We start from the raw sequence: 14317 nt of genomic DNA, 5'->3' as shown, positions 1-14317 counted from the left end.
TTCTGCTGTGCAGCTTTCCAGCCACTCTTCCCCAAGCCTGTAACGCTGCAGGGAGTTGTTGTGGCCCGAGTGCAGGACCCGGCACTTAGTCCTACTGAACCTCATATTATTGGCCTCAGTCCATCAATCCAGCCTGTCCAGCTCTGTAGAGCCTCCCGACTTTCAAGCAGGTTGACACACCCACCCAACTTGGTGTCATCTCCAAACTTACTGAGGGTGTGCTCAATCCCCTCATCCAGATCATTGATAAAGATGTTAAAGAGGACAGGCCCTAATACCACTCACATTCAGCCGGCTGTCAACCAGTACCCCCAGGTTCTTTTCTGCTGTGCAGCTTTCCAGCCACTCTTCCCCAAGCCTGTAACGCTGCAGGGAGTTGTTGTGGCCCGAGTGCAGGACCCGGCACTTAGTCCTACTGAACCTCATATTATTGGCCTCAGTCCATCAATCCAGCCTGTCCAGCTCTGTAGAGCCTCCCGACTTTCAAGCAGGTTGACACACCCACCCAACTTGGTGTCATCTCCAAACTTACTGAGGGTGTGCTCAATCCCCTCATCCAGATCATTGATAAAGATGTTAAAGAGGACAGGCCCTAATACTGAGCTGTGGGGGACACCACTGGTGACCGGCTGCCAACTCGATTGAACTCCATTCTCCACCACTCTCTGGGCCTGGCCATCCAGCCAATTTTTTATCCAAAATAAAAATGCCAAAATAAAATTCTAGGTTTAACAGACTGTCTTCATTGGTCCCCAAACGTTTCACATTTTGTACTACTGAATTTCATCCAGTTTTTATTACAGCAGCCATCGAGATCCTCCAGTTCCTACTGTACATTATGCAATCCTTTTCTGGTTTGATGGTAACTTCTTATTTTTTTGCCTTATCACACTCTTTGTGCCAGAGTCATTCATAGAAATATTAAAGAGGAGGCCACTTGCTGGGAACTGCACTAGAAAGAATCTTTTCCAGATACCTCCCTTTCAACACACTCCTGTCTGTATTCTCTTTTATTAAACCCTTACTCATTTAAAAAATTCTAGCTTCGCTTGTTCTCTGTGCAATATTGTTAAATTAATACTTTTACTAAATCCCATATAGATTTAATGTACTGTGTCCTTTGTCTAGAAGACCCTGTAGGTTCCCTGTCATGACTGTGTATGGTACGTGTCATGATTAGTCTGGTACAGTTGTCTTCTCATAGTTCCATGATTTGTTTTATCTTAGTTTTGCCTCTGTATTTCTGCTTCTGTCACGTCCATACTTTCTTCAAAACTTGATCTGAAGTCCTGCATCATACAAGTTATTGTAGCTGCTTGGATGACTGTTTTTCCTCTTCTTGAATATGTTTTCATTTGCTGTTGTTCAGTCGTAGCAGTACAACCCATGTCTTGATTGCTTATTGCACATACAGGTTATTACACTGATTAACAGACTGGTTATTTCATCGCTATTTTTTATTATGTCCTGATTCCTTTGCTCCTGTAGGTTGGCTACGTTAAGATCTTTTCCACTCATTCTCAGTGTGGCTGAAAATGGCCGGTTCTGTTCTGTTAGTGACCCTGTTCCCCTTCTCACTTTTCTCACTGTCCGTATCATTGTCCCTCATGTGAAAACCAAGGCAAACTATTCAGTCTTGATTTTGAACTGTCCTGTTTGTCTACAATTTCTGTCCCGTCACAGCCCTTCAGTTTGGTTTGCTTCTGTAATTGGAAAACTCCTGATTTTTACCATGTTTTGGAAAATTTTATTTTTTGGTAGCCCTAGCTCTTAATGTAACTTCCTGAGCAAATAGGTCTGTTTTAGCCTTTCAGCTCGTCCATTTGCAGTTTCTTTGTAGTTTCTTGTATTTTTCTAATATGCCATGACCCCACCTCACTTTTACCTTAATTTTTATCTTTTTTAGTGAATACGTAACATTCAATATCATAGATGAAATGGGGCTTTTTGCATTGTGTTTCTGTTAGACATAAACATTTTTTTAATTTATTGTGATTAGTTTGGGGAAAGAAACTCTTAGATTTTGCTTGCTTTAGAACACAGTAAGTTTTAAGAAAGTAATAATGGTGATGACAAATCTCACAGCAGAAATATTATAGGTGAAGTGATTGTTCTCATAGCACAGAACCTCATGGGACTGAAAGAATCCCTAAATCATACATTCTTTCAAAATGGTATAATTACAACAGACTTTTCACTTTTTCCTTCAAAGTGGCTTTTTAGCTCCTAATAAATGTCATAGGAAACTGCATGTTTGGACTAGTGAGACTCCCTGTTAAATGATCACAGATATACTAAAACTCAAATACGTATTATTCAGCAGGTTGTGTACTTATTTACCTTTTTGGTTTTAGTGATTATTTTTTTGTATATTAGTCTGATAGAGAGTACTCTCTACTTACTGTCTTTAAGGACAAAAGAAGTGCTGGAAATAATACTTCAAAACAAACCTGGCAAATGTTCAGCAGTTTTAGTTATTAATGGAGAGCTTCTAGAAAGTCAAGCTACTTTGAATTGCTGAAACTCTTCAGTGGTGATTTTAGGTATTTCTGGAAGTTTCTAGCACTGTGTGTATTTGGGCTGTTTTTAGTGTTTGAAAATGTTTGCATATACCCCCTTTTTACACAAAACGGGAACTTCAGTACAGCTAGATAATGTATAGAATTTATAAGTTGATGTCCTGTTAGAGGGCAATTAGGAGGAAATGTTCTTGGAACTGTTGTGGTGTCAAGAGGCTGAGTGATGCAGTAATAGAGAAATGTTCTTGGCATTGCAAGATTGTTACAGGGACACCATTTGGGCAGTGTACAGTGTATAGCCCGTTGGGAAAGCGTAAGGTACTGCTCAAGAGATTACCTTGAGTATTCATACCAGCTGCACAGACATTTGGAAATCTAACTGTCCAGAATGTCACCCTTGTATCGTGTTGGCTGGGTTGCAGGCAAGCTTAAAAACGTAAGTAAAAAAAATCAGCCTGTGGCAATACAGAATATGTAGATATTGCAGCCTAAAATAACAAAATCCATGCTTGCATATGGTATGCATCTGTGCCCCAGTTTGCTAATACTCAAGCAGGGAGTCTAAGCTAGATAGAAACCTGGAAAGTAGCAATGCCAGGTTATTGCTTGATTTGTACCATAATTCTGTATCATCTTATCAGGTGTGTAGCTGTATCATGCACTTGTCAGGTGAATGTTCTTTTTACTGACTTACAGAAGTAATTGCTTAAAAAAATTCAAATAACTCCTCCACCTCCGGTGATACTAAAAGCTAATTTTGTTTCTTTATTACTCAAGTTCTCTGCTTAAAACAAACATTTTCTGTATCGATTAATGAATTACTTTGCTGGATACAGAATTAACTTGAAAAACAGTGTTGCTGACCTCAGGAAAAATAAATTATTTTAACACTATCATGTAATTTTTTCCAACTTGTCACATCAAAACATGTCTGGAATATGACAATTTGTTAAATGATCTACTATATCCTGCGTGCTGGATGGACTGTATTTACATCTTGGTTCAAAAATTGCTGTCTATTACTATAATAACCCAAATCTTATTACATATTCTTTATGTTTTTAAGATGCTAATAGGGCAAGCAGTATGTCAGTTTTGAGCTAGCCAGCAGGAAATACTGGGTCTCTGCATTATCAGGGTTCTCATTAAGTACTTTTCTTGTATGACCCTATGAGCCATGCCCTATGCTGGGAAACAAAATAACTAAAATGTAAAGGTCCCGTGAACTAGACCTGTAAGGGGAAAATTTCTTTCGGAGTCCAAATCCTACAATCAGTTTGACTCAGTAACATACAGATGAAAGTCCTGAGTTTGGGTTTTTCCCTTTCATTTTCCCAAGTCAAATGCACAGCAGCAGAGACCAGGAAGGAAGAGAAGGAATTATTCTTCTCTCTGGATATGCCAGGGTCCTGACATCCTCCTTTTCTGTCAGTCTGTCCTTCTAGAAACATTTCAAACATACATCTTAAAACTGGATTCCTTACCACAGGATAAAAGGAAGGAGAGCAGGAAATGCTATGTCACCGATGTGAAACACGTTAATTCTAGAGCTGTTGGGTGAAATCCAATCTTGGGCATATCATTTTTATATCATACTTTTCTATTGCTGGAAAAATGCATAAAATCTTCAGTGGCTCTATATATCGTTTGCCAGAGACTACTTTAGGGGATGATTATTTTTTGGCTAAATGAAGCTGAAACTTGTAGGGGATCTAGAAAGCTGTGTATTTTGAATTTGGTACCAGAAGATCAAGAATTATTCAAGACATGTTGATATTGATTAACATTTGTTAACATTTGTTGATACTGATCCACATTTGGAGAAATCTTGAGGCATTTCTGGTGTCTTAGTCATGATATTTAGCTTTGTTTTTAAACCTTCCCATATCTAAAATACTACAAAGTTGTTCTTAATCAATATTCAAGGCTGTAATGCTGGTTTTGAGTTTGTCAAACTTGGTACTGTCTTTGTAGCACCTGTGCTGAGGAAACTGATCTTCTGTGTTTAATTTTTAAGGGAAATACATGCAGATGATGAATATTTTGAAACCAATTGCATTTGATGTAATCCACTTCATGTCCCAGCTCTTCGATTACTATCTGTATGCAGTCTATACATTTTTTGGCCGAAATGACACGGTAGGTAGAAACGTTATTCATTTCCAAGTATCACTGTACACACAGAATGAGAATACAGAGGAGATCTCTTTACTTAAAATCTGCCTAGTATGTAATTCCCAGAAAATTTAGTGGCTACAGAATAGATTTGAATGCAGGAATAAGAAAAGGCTGACTAGATCAGCAATAAGGAGAACAAGTCCTGGGAGTATCATTATCACTGGGACATGAATCCTATTATGTTTTGAGTAGGTTCTGTACTCTTTTTCTGACAGCATTTTGAAAGAGAGGAAAGACAACGTGAAATACCTGAAAGTAGTGGCAGAAAGCAGGGAGCAGAGGAGCAGTCTGCAGAAGGAGGGTGGTGGTTTGGAGCCTGGAGAGTGTGAAGTGATTTCATTTTCTCTAACTTAGGTAAGAATAGAAAAAGGAAGAGGAGAAGGGGTCATGAAAGTTAAGTAGTAACTCGGGTTTAAGAGGTTTGAAATACAGTTTTTCAGGTCTAGTATTCTTCTGTGAAACTACTTGCGTTAATGAAAACAAGAGGTTTTTTTGAGTGATCTTGTAGTTGAAATAAATGCTTGTTGGCAATGTCTGTACATAACATAGACCAACTCTCAACAGAATTTTCTTAAAGTATTTATGAAAAGCTGCATGTAATAACAATTTTCTCCCCCCTTGGCCCCTACATTACTCCACAAGAAATAATATAGTGGGGTTCCAAATTCATCATCATCTCTTGGCAAATTGTAATGGATTTTTCAGACTTAACATATGGTTCTAAATGTTTTTGAGCTGTTCTCTTTGGCAGGACAAATGTATTTGCAATTTGTTTGTGTTTAGAAGATGGGGGGGTGTTCTTTGTTTTTTGTTTGATTGTTTGAGGGTTTTTTGTTTCGTTTGGTTTTGGCTTTTGTTAAGATAATCAATTCCATTGGCTTAGTCAGCTGCTCTGGTATTCATATTGTGTTTTGCACCTCATGTTTTCTGTTTTTAAAGCCCATACTGAGTTCCTCACTCACTGCTTCTAACAGAGAACAACACTGTGCTAGGCAGGTAAATGTTATAGCTGATGGGTGGTAAAATTGTGATGGTTTTGTGGTGTGCTTAGTTTTTGTTTTGACAGATGATTTTCCGTGAGAAATATAATTCTTACAAAGGGTCTATGATGGCAATAAACCCTCTTGTAATTCTACTTAAATGTCCTCACTCCCCACAGTGTTTATGAACCTTTAGAAAATAGAGATGGGTGATGGTATGTGTTTTAGACCATTGAGAGTCCTATTCTGTTTTTATTTACAAAATAGAATCAAATAGGATTCTTAAAGGTATGCTGGTAATATAACTTCCTTAAATGGTTAAAATTCTCTGTGAATATTGTGCTTATGCTTTATGTGTGAGCTGGTACACGCATAAGGAGAGTGATTAATTGTACAGAGTTCATTGCCAGTTTAATGAGAAACAAGGATTTAAAATGCACGTGTTGAGTTCTATGTCCAGTTATGATGCTAAGTCATTGCACTTTCCAGACCTCTTTAGAATGATTATTCTGTGTAGCCAGTATTTCACTTTCTTCACTGCCAAAAGTTGCACACTTTTAACCAGAATTGCTCTTTCAAAACCTTTTTGATTTGTGGGATGCAAGTTAAGGCTGCCTTTCTTCCTTATCTCAAATTACGGAGCAACCTAACATGAAATTAAAAAGTATTGCCTATATTATATATGCCTATATGTACTCAGTAAAGTGTAAGTCATTCATGAACACGCAACAGAATAGTCTTCCTTAACAGAATAAATTTGAGGTGAGTTTTAATTTTTTATGACGACATTATAATGATTTTTAGACCAATGGCCATTCTTACGGGAAACTTTTTTTTTTTAACTATAAGGGATTATGTAGAACTGGTGATGAGTAAAATTATTCTTTAAATTGCCTAATGCTCTACTTACTAGCCTTACTTTGTCATCTGTTTTTGGAAATCAAGTATCTACCTTTTTGCGTATAGAAATAGCAAAAGCTTCCATGAGGCCAAGGAGCTGTACTGATGACTGACATGTTCTGTGTGAAGTCAGGAGGTTCTGTCCTCGTGGAGGAATACTGAGCAACAGTTTTGTCTGGGTTTTTTAGTTTGTTTGGTGGTGGTTGGGTTTTTTTCCCCCTCATACATTGGGATGTGCAGTTCTAAATTCAGGCTGTAACTGGTTGTTTGATAAATCTGCAGTTCTTGATATGTAATGTTTTATGGAAATTTAAGTTTGTTTTTACATTCCTTTTCATTTGAATATGTTTCAAAGGCGGAATTGCCATTTTTTAGAAAGAATTACATCATTATATTGTTATTGTTTTAAGTTACTGATATCTATTGAAAGTTGGTAGCAGATTGTGTGATGTGTAGTTTTGATGGTACAGGTGCAGATTTCTTAAAATTGTATTTAATGGCTGAAACTTGCAAATACTTTTTTTTTTTCCTTTAAGCAGGGTATTTTTTCTGTTTGTTATTACCCTAACAGAGAGAACAGCCAATCTTGAACTTGCAGTCCTTATGGTCATATCTTGAAAAAGTACTATGTGGCATTAAGGAGTAAAAAAAAAAAAAAAAAAAAAAAAAAAAAAAAAAAAAAACCAAACCCAAAAACCGTTTGGAGAATTATGAGTGTGTTTCTTAAAGGGAAAAAAGTTATTTTCTTTCTCACACATATACCTGCAAAATCAAAGACAGTTCAGAACTCATATTTCTATGGTAAAAATGTGAGGAAAAATACAAATTATTTTTGTACAAAAGCTTACTTCATCTGTGGAAAAACGAAAGCTTGAACACTTCTTTTTTGTCAAATGTGGACACTGGGATAGTGATTTCTGTCTCCTAGATAAGGTTTGAGATTTCAGCAGTGGGAATTCAGCTCAGATGTAAATTTTCATTCAGTATGTAGGAGGATTGGTGCAGGTGGGCATCATAAGTCAGAAATATTAGATGCAGTAAATGCAGACCTAAATTATACCATTTTGTACTTAAAAGGAGTGGAGAAGATGGCATGAACTTGAACACTTCCTTGCCTGATTTTGTGCACTGAAAGGAAGTCCAATAATCAGCGTACAGCTCTAAATATTGTTCAGTAAATTGCCTTCCGGTGCGAATCACATACCAGAAATGTATTCAATACTTCCAGATCCTTGACAGAAATATGTGTTTCTTAGCTGTCCCATTTCCACCTCCTTTCTTCTGTTAGTTTGGGTTTCTTTTAATTCTAAGTAGAAGAGAAGTAGCTACAATAATTATGCATGTCGCATCAGACCCGCAGCTGGTATAATTCATTGCATTTACCAGCAAAACAGTGTAGCCGTATTGATTTATCCCTGCTGAGTATCTGCTCCATAATACTTCTGAGCCATGAACATGAAAATGGCACATCTCAGGTACATTTTTATAAACATTAAATAATAATGACTGTTTTATAAAGATCAGTGGATGTAATTTGACATATGTCAATTAGATATTTAATAAGGAATTACAAGAAATTTTATAGCTTGAGAGAGGAGAGGCCATTCGACAGTGGGGGCATCATGGTGCGTTACTCTGGGCTCTTCACTCAAATGAGAAATTCTAGAGTCGTACACCCAAATACAGTATTATAACAGTAAAGGATACTGGTTGTTTATTGGTGTGAACGGTGAGCTGTCATCTTCATGGAAGGTACTCAGGTCATTCTTCACACCAGTGCAGTGTTGAGTCCTGTGACCTCTCTTGATTTTGTTTTCATTTTGTATAAAACTTTCTTTTTTTGCTAAAACTTCAGTGTAAGTAAATTGTAGCTAGTGTTTACAAACTGAAATTTTGCTGTGTCACTGTAAACTTTAAACCAATGGGTTTTCCTTTCCCAACATAAATAGCGTGTATTTCTTCCAGTTTGAATCAACAGGACTGGGTCTCAGTAGCAGCAGATTACGCACCACGCTGAACAGAATCCAGGAGAGTCTTATTGATCTGGTAAGTACCTGGATTCTGTTAAGGCTCAGTGGAATAGAGATTTGTGTAGGAAATCTAGGAATTGTATTTCATCATGGCTTTCTGATTCTTATCTCTCTTCATATTCAGTGTCTGTAATGACAAAGGCTTAGTTTCATGATATGTCATGATGTAGATATCATTACTGTATTAAATCATTTGGTTCTGATTTAAACTAGATATCCAAGTAACTAGTTCTAACAAAACTAGTTTAATGGCTTTTGTGAAATGTAACAACAAAATTCTGTAGTTAAATCTTATAATGCATTATGGTTCATATAATAAAGAGAAACAGTCTATTATTAACAGTATTCTCTTTATTAAATGAGATGTTTTATAACCCAACCAAAACAACACAAGAGATGAGTCATTTTTCTTCCATAAAAAATAGCAAAAAAACTAAGCTGACCTGAAGAACATTCATGTACACCCAGTCCTTTATTAAGTCATTTCTGAATTGTGGGGAACTTCCCCTGACGTATTTTCTAGATTATATCCCATTGGCCACTTCATGAGTTAATTTCAAAATGTGTAAAATAATCTGGTGCTTGTGCCACACTGGTAGTAGGCTACTGTCCTTCACTTCACATTACAAAGGGTAAACAAGACTTCAGGTAGATTTTGTGGATTCATCCAAGCAGCACAGTTTATGAAGAAATACTGCTAAGAACTATGCAAAAATGGAAGTTTTTAGTTCTTTTTTCCACCTAAATATTAAACCCTTGAAACATTATGAAGAAATTTCCTAAGAGTATCATAAATGGCTTGTGCAGTAATTAACACCATGGATGCTGCAGAAAGGGTTTATTTTCTAAAACTTCTACCTTAGAAAAAAGTGGAAGACAGATGCTTTATTCTGACTTCCATAAGGATTTGGCATTTTGCAGAATTACACTTTATGCCATTTTAATTCCTTTAAGTATTATAGCAAATCCTAACCTGTTCTTTCAGAGAAGCTTCTTACGGTTTTGCAGCCACTTCTTACGGTTTTGCAGCCACTTCTTACAGAGACAGTAGAGGGAGCACAAGATAACTAAAACCCCTAGGCCTGTATAAAACAGAAAAAGTCTAGTCATACTCATATTCATCTCAAAGGCAGTGTAATCAGAAAGAAAAATTAATTCTAGGAAAGTCTTGGAAGTGAATCATTTAAAGATTATGGAATAATGGCAAGTTCTGGACTTAATTTTTTAAACTTACTCTGTAGTCATAGTTCCTGACAGTTCTTTACAGTCTTGATTTTTTTTTTATCAGTCAAAATAAGTTAAAAAAAAATTCTAGGATTAAATTGGAAAAAATTACAGGACTTCGTTTTATTCCTCAGTCATTTAATAATGCTGTTACAGATAGTGTTAGTGTCAATTGAAATTAAGAGCTGTATTCCAGGCAAGATTTGAAAGGAAGAAGAAATCTTAGCTAACTGCTATTAACCTAAAGGCATTCCATGAGGTTTATTAATGTCTTGTGAACTTATGCTGGTCTTAGCTATAAATGGAAATTTTCCACTTTTTGTTTAATGAGGAAGAAAGTGTTCTGCGTATTTTTAATGTTTGCTCATTTTTAAGAGTTAATGGAAGTTGAAATTAATCTTTACTGTAATGGGTATTTCTCCTGATTGTAAGGACTATTCTGGACTGCTCTCAAAATTCTCCTCTTTTATTTTAGATTACTGTAATTACTTAGATTACTGCTTTCTGAAAATATTCAGGTTTGTGTTGGGGTTCAGTGTCATGGCCTGTTGGTAATTTTGTTGGGTTATTTTTTTTTTTCCCATTGTCTTCTGTTCATGGTGACTTTATTAAGGACTGTTGTTTCTGTAGCATTTCAGTTCCTGATGGCAGCATCTTTCCATATTTTATTTTCATAAAGATAGTCTGAAACTGATGGTTCTGACTCTGTGACTAAGGCTCTGCCAGAACTGCGTGTAGATCAGAATTAGTTCCTCTAAACAGTGCCTCTGAAAGTTGAGCTCTGTGATCTATGTCAAGACTCTTCAGTAATTTAGACTGGATCATTCCTAGTTTCCAGTTGGACTTTGTCCATTCCTTTTTTGAGACACCGAGTGGATGAAGGCCTCTTTATTTTATATTTATTCTCAAGACAAAGAGAAGTAGTTGAAGGATTTAGAGGCCATCTTCCCCAGATTTTTGTAGGCTTTCTGTAGTTCCTATTTGGGACTGAATTAGTGCTATGTAATTTACATTAGATACCTTTTAGGATACTCCTTTTATTATTCAGCTGAATTTAAAGCTTCTTTTGTGAAGGAAAAAAGCAAAGTAGAAGGGTGGTTCAACTTCTGGCAAAGTAAAACCAAGCTGCTGTAATATTCTTTCTTGCAGCTTGTAGCATCTTCTGTATGAGGAGTGTGGAGGTTGATTGGGGGCCTTCTCTGTATCTCTTTATGAAGCTCTTCTAAGTTTATACTTTTGTATTATTACAATACAAGAAGTGTTTGCCCTTTCAATATATACTGAACTTACAGTATACTCACCGTACTTGAGAAAGAAGTACTATCCTGGTTTTCAGTTGGACCACTGAGAGACACAGAGAGTTGAGCTTCTGACTCATGGCCACTGTGCAAAAAGGCTGCAGTAATTTAAAGCACTCCCTCTCCTCTTGCCTGCATCCCTTCTCATGTATCACATAGTCCCTGCTTCTGCTGGAGGGTCTTTGTCCCCTCTAAGTGGTGCTGAAGTATAAGTGAATCACTTCTCTGTTTTGCAACATAATACTTCATAGAAAATGCAACTGTACTTTATAATAAACTGCAGCAAGTCCACCTACAGTTCAGATGAATGTTTAGGAATGTTTAGGAAATAGCTGAGATACGAACACGTGTTCAGTCCTGTTAACTTCACCACAGGGCAATAACATGACACCTCAACTGTGATACATATCATTCAGTGGGTTGCTCCTACGCTGATACAATGATAAACATTATAGTAAATAAACATATAGTAAATAAAAATCCCCAAATAGCCACCAGACCTCACCACTTCAGTTGGAAGTAAAAGTACCCCTCCTCCTCATATTTGTGATAGAGAAACATGTTTGTAATTTGGATGTTTTTTTTTAAATTTGGATGTTTTGTATGATGTAATCAAAATGACAGTGATGAAGGTGCTTTATGTTGACAATGATGAAGGGACTTAACACTTTACCAGATAGAGCAAGCATGTAATTTAGGTGCTACTGCTTTAAATATGCTTCCTATTTAAAACTGTTATACTGAAAATGAGGTTTTGTCCAGCTATGGCTTTTGTTAATCTCTGCACTGCTAATATTGATACTGGTTTAAGTGTGGTCTGAAGTTTTTTTTGCTACTGAAATGAAATAGGTTTAGTTAAAAACTAAATAAAAGGGACTTACTGATTAGTCAAACTGTCTTTATTTGCTTTCTTGTAGCGTTATGTGGAAGTGTGCTGGGAGCTTACAGTGACTGAGTTCTGTGTCCAAGCTGCTTGCCTTATGGAAATACTTGTAGGCTAACTCAAAATAAAAAAATAAGAACACTTTGAGTATTTATTTTAAAGTAGATTAGGGTGCAGTTTCATTTCTGAGAGGTAAGAGGACAATATGACTTTAAAAAATTTGTTCGGCTGTGTTCTACTGAGGCTCATCTGTGTATCTGAATTTCATATTCAGGCCTTTCCACATGTAGTGCAAAATAGCTTCAGTACAGGTTTCTGCTGTGCGGCAGCTTCAGAGATAATAATTTGAATCCTCCAGAAATAGCATTCTGCAAGCTGTGTTTCGTTCATACCAGCAGGATGTATTAAAAGGAGAACACAGAAAGAGAAGAGAGAAAAAGGGAGGAAGAAGTGATACTGTTTCAGCCTCACAATAGTGCTAAGGTACAGTTTTGGTAAAGCTAAATGCATCGAAACAAGTGCCACTTTCTGAGCTGCCTACATCTCCTCATGGACAGTTCCCCTGAGTGGGGTCTGCAGAGATACCTATACACATTTGGTCCTTGTGTTTTTCTAACAGGAATGTGTTTTCACAACAGTAACGATGTTCATATTAGTCCACCAAGACCAGTAAGACCCCAAGTAAGTCCAAGGCATCAATTAGATTGATGTGATCTATGATAATTGATGATTCAGAAGGGAAATCTCTGCTTCTGATTCCTTGCTCTATCTATCCCTAAGTGGCTTGCTTATCTTCACAAAATGTAAATTGGTCACGGTACTGGTGTTACCTAGATGTTGTCTGTGAATGTCTTGTGCATACACGTAACTGCCTTGAGTGATGCTGTTGCTTCCAGTAGTAAGATTTTGGGGGCAGAGAACTATGGAATACTGATAAATATTTCATTGCAAACTGGCTTATTCAAGAGAAACTGAGATTTAGAATGATGTTTTTTAGAGTTACTGTGCCTTAGTGCTGTAAAGTGTATAAGCATTGCAATGCAATGTGTAGAAGAATAGATGGGAGGATTCACTGGTGTAAAGAGGTATTGATTAATGTAGTTTAGATTCTGTCTTTACTTTAGCTTTTGGGCTCTTTCCCCATAAAGTATATATCTTTTGGCAGAGGCAGCAGGTTGGAGATTGATGGTGCAGAGATGTAAAAATGTAGATTTTTCAGCTGTACAAGAAAGATAAGGAATACTGGAAGGAACAATTTTTTTTCTTCATGCCTGACTTTCCAACGCATTTTGGCTTTGACACTTTGATGCTGTGGAACAGTACAGTTCAGTTACACTAGTCCCAGTCCTGGAAACAAACAACTCAGTTTTGTTTAAAATGTCACAACACAATCCTACATTATTTAGTGTGGACATGTACCCTGTTATGTCCCGGTTTGGCATACCGGTGCCAAGCTCTGGAGAGTGTACACTGTGCAATTTGGCATAGCAGTGCCTGGCACAGGATGGTGCCCCTGAAAGACACATCTGAACTCCTCACTGGAATGGGAGCTGTGAGCTGTGATTCCTGGTGAGGTTTTGTTTGGCCAAAGATAATTTCTACAATTTTTATAATCCTTGCTTGGTCTCCTGCTCCTTCAAAGAAAAACAAAGTCTGAAAAAAAAAAAAAAAGAGAGGCCACAATTTGTGGGGTTTTTCCTTCCTCTCTTTGAAAACGTTTATACAACATAGATAATTATGATGTTTAAGGTGTTGTGTGAACTGCTTGTTAATGGAAGAGAACTGTGTGTACAAAAGGAACTTCTGACATAACAAGCACTTTGAAAATATGCTAGGACTTCTGCAGCTGCTTTCTGCTTTACTTCCTCACACTATACATTTAGAGCTCTTTTTTTGTATGGCTGTTATGGCCAAGTAGACCGGAATGATTTACTGTAGTTTTCCAGCTTATTTCTTTGAATATATTTCCTGGGTTTTGGCAATTGCTTTGTTTCTCTGGCCATCCCGTTTCAGACACTTCAGATTCTTTTTGCTGGGCACCAAAAACTTCGGCTGATTCGTAGTCCCAAAGGAGTGCAAGTGTCTGCAGAGTCTCAGCTGAGCATCTGGGAACTGGCAGCAGCTCATCTGGAAAATATTTCTTTGGATAAGAAAAATGCTGCAGTAAAAACATGTGCGACCAGACCAGATTGGCTTACATGTTTTTGTAAAGTAGTGGTTCAGGTTCACAAGGATGTGGCAGTGGGTGTGCTTTTCTGTGGAGGCTCATTTGATACTTATTTTTTAAAGCATAGTTAATGACTCA

The 14317-nt window shown here is 37.0% G+C and overlaps 1 protein-coding gene across 1 annotated transcript in view; it reads left to right on the top strand.

Moving 5' to 3' along the window:
• The window catches only part of CCDC132 (coiled-coil domain containing 132), a 79284-nt gene that overhangs the window by 49348 nt on the left and 15619 nt on the right, over positions 1-14317 (top strand). Inside the window, exons 20-21 of the mRNA XM_010137169.1 lie at positions 4537-4658; positions 8543-8623. Coding sequence (XP_010135471.1) covers positions 4537-4658; positions 8543-8623 — 203 coding nt within the window. The remainder of the gene's footprint in view (positions 1-4536; positions 4659-8542; positions 8624-14317) is intronic.

Source organism: Buceros rhinoceros, unplaced genomic scaffold, assembly GCF_000710305.1.
Source record: "Buceros rhinoceros silvestris isolate BGI_N320 unplaced genomic scaffold, ASM71030v1 scaffold9825, whole genome shotgun sequence".
Lineage (NCBI taxonomy): Eukaryota > Metazoa > Chordata > Aves > Bucerotiformes > Bucerotidae > Buceros > Buceros rhinoceros.
This window is presented reverse-complemented; position numbering and strand designations above follow the sequence as displayed.